This window comes from Hemitrygon akajei, chromosome 4 (assembly GCF_048418815.1).
Source record: "Hemitrygon akajei chromosome 4, sHemAka1.3, whole genome shotgun sequence".
NCBI lineage: Eukaryota > Metazoa > Chordata > Chondrichthyes > Myliobatiformes > Dasyatidae > Hemitrygon > Hemitrygon akajei.
The window spans coordinates 200,864,464-200,872,999 of NC_133127.1; the positions used below are offsets into that span (position 1 = coordinate 200,864,464).

The window sequence follows — 8,536 nt, forward strand, 5'->3', positions numbered from 1 at the left end:
TGTTCACCATCCTCCTTTAGAATTCCGTTTAATCTCCTGCTGGCACACATAGTGGGAGGAGCTCAGCAGGCCAGCAACATCTAGGGAAAGAAATGGGCTGTCAAGGTTGTGAGCTGAGTCCCTTCATCTAGATTGGCCTTGGTAGCTGGGACAATCCCCATCTCCATTCCCAAGCACTGGGGTCCAGTGTCTATTAAAGAAGGTGCCTTTCCACACCTAGAACTGAATGGCACTCACCAATCTCCCCACAGAGCTGTGGTCAGGCACTCACAGCGACTGAGCTATATCACAGCTAGTGATCACACTGTAATGGCTGCAATCTGTGGACTGATGCTTCACCATTGCTGCCATATGAGAGCCTGTTCTGTGGAAAGGATAAACAGGAGAGGCGGAGACTGGAGGGAGTTCTGAGTGAGGTTTATAAGATTTAGAGGCATTGATAGAGTAGGCAGAGTACCACAAACATGAGAAAATCTGCAGGTGCTGGTAATCCAAGCAAAACACACAAAATGCTGGAGTAACTCAGCAGGCCAGGCAGCATCTATGGAAAAGAGTAAACAGTTGAAGTTTCAGGCTGAAACGCTTCATCAGGACTGGGGAAATAAAAGATGAAAAGTCAGGGTAGGGGGAGGGGAGGAAGAGTACAAAGTGGTTGGTGATAGATAAAACTGGGAAATGGGGAGGAGTGAAGTGAAGAGCTGGGAAGTTCATTGGCGAAAGAGGTAAAGAGCTGGAGAAGGGGGAATCTGATAAGAGACGGTAGAAGACCATGGAAGAAAGGGACAGGGGAGCACTTAAGGGAGGTGATGGGCATGTAAGGAGATAAGGTGAGAGAGGGAAACAGGAATGGTGAAGTGGGGGGCAATTACCGGGAGTTCAAGAGTAATCGATGCTTGTGCCATCAGGTTGGAGGCTACCCAGAAGGAATATAAGGTATTGATGCTCCAACCTGACTGTGGTCTAATTGCAGCAGTAGAGAGGCCATGGACTGACATTTCAGAATGGGAAGTAGTTTTGAAATGGGTGGGTTTTTCTGGCAGATAGAACAAAGGTGTTCAGCGAAATGGTCTCCCAATCTACGTTGGATCTCATCAATATACAGGAGGCCACACCAAGGTGAAGTGTTCCTCATCTGGAAGGACTGCTTGGGGCCCTGAATGGTAGCTGGGAAGGAGGTGTAGGGGCAGGTGGGAGATCAGTTCAATGGGAGGGATAAATAGACAAAGGATTCGTGTAGGGAGTGACCCTTGCAGAAAGCAGGAAGTTGGGGGAGGGAAAGATGTACTCAATGGTGGGATCCTGTTGAAGCTGGCAGAAGTTACTGAGAGTTATGTGGTGGATGCAGAGGCTAGTGGGGTGGTAGGTGAGGACAAGAGGAACCCTATCCCTGGTGGGGTGGCGGGAGGATGGGGTGAGGGTAGCATTGATGGAGGAAAGAAAGCTTTCTTTGAAGGAGAAGGACATCTCATTCGTTCTGGAATTAAAAGCCTCATTCTGAGAGCAGGTGCAATGGAGACCGAGGAACTGGGATAAGGGGATGGCAGTTTTACGATTCAACTTCCAATTCCTATTCCGGCATGTCAGTCCATGGCCTCCTCTACTGCCACAATGAGGCCACACTCAGGTTGGAGAAACAGCACCTTATACTCTGCCTGGGTAGCCTCCAAACTGATGGTATGAACATTGATTTCTCAAACTTCTGTTAATTTCACCCCCACCACCACCATTCCTCATTCCTGTTTCCCCCTCTCAACTCATCTTCTTACCTGCCCATCACCTCCCTCGTGCTCCTCCCCTTTCCGTTTCTTGCATGGTCTCCTACAGTTTCCTTTTGGATCCCCCTTCTCCAGCCCTTTCACCAATCAACTTCCCAGCTCTTTACTTCACCCCTCCCCCTCTCCCAGTTTCACCTATCACCTACAGCCATGTACTTCTTCCTCCCCTCCCCCACCTTCTTACTCCGACCTCATCTTTCTTTCCAGTCCTGATAAGACCATAACATAGGAGCACAGTTAGGCCATTCAGCCCATCAGTCCACTCTGCCCTTCTGGCTGTTTCCGGATCCCACTCAACCCTATGCACCTGCTTCTCACCATATCCTTCGATGCCCTGACCAATCAGGACTCCTATCAACTTCCGCTTTAAATACACCCATGGCTTCCACTGCAGAGCATTCCAGAGATTCACTACTCTCAGGTTAAAAAAAAAATCCTCCTTACCTCTGTTCTAAAAGGTTGCCCCTCAATTTTGAGGCTGTGCCCTCTAGCTCTGTATACACCCACCAGAGGAAATGTCCTCTCCACATCTACCCTACCTAGTCCTTTCAACATTCAGTAGGTTTCAATGATATCACTCCACGTTCTTCTAAATTCCAGTGAGTACAGGGCCAAAGCTGCCAGACACTCTTCATATGTTTGCCCCTTCATTCCCAGAATCATCCTCATAAACCACCTCTGGACTCCCTCCAATGACAACACACCCTTTTTGAGATATGGGGTCCAAAACTGTTGACTACTCCAAGTGTGGCTGACTAGAGTCTTATAAAGCTTCAGCATTATCTCCTTGCTTTTATATTCTATTGTCCTTGAAATAAATGGCAACATTGCATGTGCCTTCTTTATCAAAAACTCAACCTGTAAATTAACCTTAGGGAGTTTTGCACGAGGACTCCTAAGTTCCTCTGCACCTCTGATGTTTAAACCTTTTCCCCCTTTAGATAATGGTCTGCACTATTCCTCCTTTTACCAAAATGCATTATCATACATTTCCCAGCACTGTATTCCATCTGCCACCTTTTTGCCCATTCTTCCAATTTGTCTAATTCCTGCTGCAATCACATTGCAGCAGTACCTATCCCTCCACGCAGCTTCGAATCATCCGCAAACTTTGCCACAAAGCCATCAATTCTATTATTTAAGTCAATGACAAACAATGTGAAAAGTAGCAGTCCCTATACTGACCCCTGAGAACACCACTAGTCACTAGCAGCCAACCCAGAAAAGGCCCCCTTTATTCACCATTGAGAGGTCTCAGCCCAAAACGTAGACTGTTTACTCTCTTTCATAGCGAGCCTGGTCTGTGAATTCCTCCAGCATTTTGTGTACATAGACAGAGTATAAAGGTAGAGCAGTAGATGTAGTGTATATGGATTTCAGCAAAGCATTTGATAAGGTACCCCACGCAAGGCTTAGTGAGAAAGTAAGGAGTTATGGGGTCCAAGTGGACCTTGCTTTGTGGATCCAGAACTGGCTTGCCCACAGAAGGCAAAGAGTGGTTGTAGACGGGTCATATCCTGCATGGAGGTTGGTGACCAGTCGTATTCCTCAGGGAGCTGTTCTGGAACCCCTTCTCTTCATGATTTTTATAGATGACCTGGATGAGGAAGTGGAGGGATGGGTTGGTAAATTTGTGGATGACACAAATGTTGGAGGTGTTGTGGATAGTGTGGAGGGCTGTTGGAGGTTACAGCGGGACATCGATAGGATGCAAAACTGGGCTAAGAAGTGGCAGATGGAGTTCAAACCAGATAAATGTGAGGTGGTTCATTTTGGTAGGTCAAATATGATGACAGAATGGCAAGACTCGTGGCGGTGTGGAGGATCAGAGGGACCTTAGGGTCCGAGTCCATAGGACACTCAAAGCAGCTGCGCAGGTTGACTCTGTGGTTAAGAAGGCATACAGTGCATTGGCCTTCATCAATCGTGGAACTGAGTTTAGGAGCCAAGAGGTAACGTTGCAGCTATATGGGACCCTGGTCAGACCTCACTTGGAGTACTGTGCTCATTTCTGGTCACCTCGCTACAGGAAGGATGTGGAAACTATAGAAAGGGTTTCAGAGGAGATTTACAAGGATGTTGCCTGGATTGGGAATCAGAATCAGGTTTATTATCACTGGCATGTGACGTGAAATTTGTTAATTTAGTAGCAGCAGTTCAATGTAATACATAATCTAGCAGAGAGAAAAAAATAATAATAAATAAACAAGTAAAACAATTAGATATATTGAATAGATTTTTTAAAAACATGCATAAATAGAAATACTGTATTTTTTTAAAAAGTGAGATAGTGTCCAAAGATTCAATGTTCATTTGGGAATTGATGGCAGAGGGAAAGAAGCTGTTCCTGAATTGCTGAGTGTGTGCCTTCAGGCTTCTGTACCTCCTACCTGATGGTAACAGTGAGAAAAGAGCATGTCCTGGGTGCTGGAGGTCCTTAATAATGGATGCTGCCTTTCTGAGACACCACTCCCTAAAGATTTTCTTGGTACTTTGTAGGCTAGTACCAAAGATGAAGCTGTCTAGATTTGCAACCTTATCCAGCTTCTTTCAGTCCTGTGCAGTAGCCTTTCCATACCAGACAGTGACGCAGCCTGTCAGAATGCTCTCCACGGTACAACTATAGAAGTTTTTGAGTGTATTTGCTGACATGCCAAATCTCTTCAAACTCCTAATAAAGTATAGCTGCTGTCTTGCCTTCATGCTCCTAAGGAGAATGCCTTAGGAGAATAGGTTGGGTGAACTCAGCTTTTTCCCCCTGGAGTGGCAGAGGATGAGATGTGACCTGATAGAGGTATATAAGATGTTGAGAGACGTTGATCGTGTGGATAGTCAGAGGCTTTTTCCCAGGGCTGAAATGGTTGCCACAAGAGGACACAGGTTTAAGGTGCTGAGGAGTGGGTACAGAGGAGATATCAGGGGTAAGTTTTTTATGCAGAGAAGAGTGGTGAGTGTGTGGAATGGGCTGCTGGCAACGGTGGTGGAGGCGGATACGATAGGGTCTTTTAAGAGACTCCTGGACAGGTATATGGAGCTCAGAAAAATAGAGGGCTATGGGTAACCCTAGGTAATTACTAAAGTAAGTACATGTTTGGCACAGCATTGTGGGCCGAAGGGCCTGTATTGTGCTGTAAGTTTTCCGTGTTTCTATCTTTTTCCCAAGGTTGAAAGGACTAAAATGAGAGGGCATCTATTTGACATTAGAGGTGGTCATTTTAAAAGAGATGTGAGGGGCAAGTTTTTTTAAACAGAGTGCTGAGTGCCTGGAAGAGGCTGCCTGGGGTGCTGGTAGAGGTAAATACATTAGGGACTTTTAAGAGCCATTTAGGTAGACCCATGAATGTGAGGAAACTGGAAGTATATGGAGGCAGAAGAAATTAGTCTAGTTGGCTATTTGTTTACTAATTTAATTGGTTCAGCACAACATTGTAGGCTGAAGGGCCTGCTCCTGTGCTCTACTGTTCTACATTCTATGACTACCTCTTCGTTGCCACAGGTGGCTGTGGAGGCCAGGTCATTGGGTGTATTTAAGGTGAAGATTGATAGATTCTTGATTAGTCAAGGTGTGAAGATTACAATGAGAAGACAGGAGAATGGGGTTGGGAGGGAAATGGATCAGCCACGCTGAAATGGCAGAGCAGATTTGATGGGCCAAGTGGTCTAATTCTGCTCCTATGTCTTAAGGTCTTCACTCAGCCAGAATTGTTCGGACTCTTGCTAATAGGGCTGTGACCTGTTGTTTTTGGGCATCAGTGTTGGGAGCTCACTCCCATGCCTTGCTCAAGTGTTGACTGGTGTGGGGAGGTTGGGACAATATCAATGCTAGATAATGGTTCAGACTTGAGTGAAATTCAGCTTCTCAATGCACACCCATTCTGTTCCCATCACAGGTCCGAACAAACATCAGAGTGCAGTTACCTGCCTGCAGTTCATCCAGAAGTTTGTTGTCACCAGCTCGGACGATGGGACAGTTAAATTATGGGACCTCAAAACTGGTGAATTCATTCGCAATCTGGTGGCACTTGAGAGTGGTGGCAGTGGCGGAGTTGTGTGGCGGCTCCGAGCTTCTAAGACAAAGCTAATTTGTGCAGTGGGCAGTCGGAATGGTACAGAGGAGACGAAGCTGCTGGTGCTGGACTTCGATGTGGACATGAAATGAGGGTACTTTGTGAGCCGGTGTGCTGCTGTGCACTCCTGACCCCTGACCACAAGCAGCAAGCTGCATCAACCTCCCTGCTGTCCATTCCAGTTTGCCAAAGAAGACTTGACCTTGTGGGGAAAAACCAGAGGTGGATCTGCAGCAACCCCATAAGGGGTAGTGGTACCCCTCCGGAGCGGGACCAGCCGGTCTGCCGTTGCAAGCCTATAGCACTCATGCGGGGAGCAATTTGGGAAATACTTAAAGCACCTTAGAACTGAGCCATCACAGGACATCCATCTGTCTCGAAGAGGAGACACTTGGAGACACCTTAGAGACTTGCCAAAATTGTTAGTAACAGAAACTTGTACATAAAATGGTTCTATCTGTATATTATATAAAAGTGTATCTATGTGACAATGATGTAAAGCGTCCTTAACTATGTCCGTATAGTGAAATTGTGTAGCAGTGTGTGGAAACTTGTGTGAGAGAGAGGATGATGGTAAGCATGTGTGTGAGCATATATGAGGTTTTCACTATCACAAAGAGATGTCCCCTGCCTTCCCACCTTCCCCACTCATCTTGCATAAACCTTTGGGATTTAAGCAACAGCATTAAGCTATAAATGCTGTGCTTTATTGAAAAGAGATGGGGAAAAAACTTTGAAATATAGATTGGTTGGTGCTGCCTCTTTTGGTAAGATGGCATCACACATGATCACAGCGTCCTCTTGGGGTCCAAACAAAGGTGTAATTGTTCATCCTTTAAGCCTGTTTTACAATTGCCAGACATTACTGGATATTAAGAACATCAAGTGTTGCAGGTATACCCCAATAGCGAGTTGCTCAATAGTGATGGAGTTGTGTACCATGTTGATGTCCGAACAAATTGCTTACCTTTGTCGTGTAGAGGCAGTGCATGGTTCCCACAACTGTGCAAGTGATTGTCTTAGGTGCTTTTCTTGTGATCACAAGAATACCTCAAATCCAGTTCACTGGTTCATTGGCAAGACCGATGGCATCGTGCTGCGTTGCCTCTATTGTTGTGCAGACCAGACCCTCATGCTGTGGTGTCACCTGTTGCAGACACCCTGAAGAACAGACACTGAGCAGAGTGGGAGAGGGGAGAGAGCTGAGGCCTCAGTGGGCATGCTGGAATCATACTGAATTAGGGATATTGCCCTCCGGTGTTTGCTTGGTGGAAGATGAGCTAGATCCTTGACCCTGGAGAAACACTGTTTCATTTGGCTGTATTCATGCATGGTCAAATGACAATGAAGCTTGAATTGGAAACTAATCCATGTCCCCAGTGCAGGCAGCCAGTGGCTCAGATGTTTCAGACCTTTGCTACAGTCACAGAGATACAGCAGGATTTCCCCCACCCCCAAAGCTGCTTTTAAGGAGTTCGTACTATATGTTCTCCCTGTGGTTGTGTGGGTTTCTTCCAGGTGCTCCAGTTTCCTCCCACAATCCAAAGATCCACAGCTGGTTTGGTAATTGGTCACATCGGTGTAATTGGGTTGTGGGTGCTCATTGGGCTGGAAAGGCCTGTTACCGTGCTTTATCTTTAAATTTAAAAAAAGCCAGGAAGCACATCTCGTCACTAATAATACCCTGACTCTTTGTATTCTTGCTACATTTTCATCATTCACCGCAGATTCTACCACTCATTTACACTAAGATAATTTACAGCTGCCAATTCACCTGCTAGCCTATGCGTTTTTGAGACCTGGGGGGAAAAATGGTACACCTAAAAGATATCCACACAGGCACACGGTGTGTAAACTCCACACAGGTCAGAGTCTTGTGTGGTTGTTGTGTAGCAGGTGCACCACTGTGCTGGCAGCTCCAAAAAGACAGACAGCACATTGTCTGGTCGCTGGCATGCTTATGGAAATCAGTGAACAAAGTGCTACTGCCTTTGCAGACTGAGCCAAGGCTCGGACTGTTTGCTGTGTAGTATTCCCTGAGGTAGGCTAGCTCCTATTGGACCTTAGCACAGCAGAATGAAATGGGACAGAACGCTGGAGTGAATCATAAGGGGTGGCCTGGATTGGATTCTAAAGTCCCAAATCCACTTAATCTCAAGTTATGGATTAAACAATTCTCTGTGGAGAATTGTTCCATTATGACTTTGAGTTGAGTAAAGCATTGATAAAGGATTTGTAAAGTGGTGCATAGGAAACAGGGTATGTTGCAAGATTCAAATTCAAATGCTGTCCACTTGGTGGAAACAGTCAATCTGTATAGAACAAGATAATATTTTATCAATGATTGGATTAGTGTTGGTGATGCTAGTTGAGGGATAAACACTGAAAGATACCCTGCTGAGAATAGTTCAGTGGGATATACACCCAGTATCTTCTTTATTAGATAAAGGAGTGCAACCCAGTGTGGTCTTTTGCTGCTGTACCTCTTCCATTTCAAGGTTCAAAGTATTGTGCTTTTAGAGGTGCTCTTCTGCACCCCACTATTGTAATCAGTGATTATTTGGGTTACTGTCGGTTTCCTGTCAACCAATCTGGCCATTCTCCTCTAGCTTTCCTCATTAACACGGCATTTTCACCCATAGAACTGCCACTCACTGGATATTTTTCTTTTTTATGCCATTTTCTGTAAACTCT

The 8,536-nt window shown here is 45.7% G+C and overlaps 1 protein-coding gene across 2 annotated transcripts in view; it reads left to right on the top strand.

Annotated features, from left to right (window-relative positions):
- Window positions 1-6,336, top strand: part of LOC140727137 (F-box/WD repeat-containing protein 7-like) — a 263,330-nt gene extending 256,994 nt beyond the window's left edge. For both annotated transcript variants that reach the window (XM_073044431.1, XM_073044432.1), the window contains one exon: window positions 5,666-6,336. In XM_073044431.1, coding sequence (XP_072900532.1) covers window positions 5,666-5,934 — 269 coding nt within the window. In that variant the 3' untranslated portion in view covers window positions 5,935-6,336. The remainder of the gene's footprint in view (window positions 1-5,665) is intronic.
- Window positions 6,337-8,536: the final 2,200 nt, after the last annotated feature.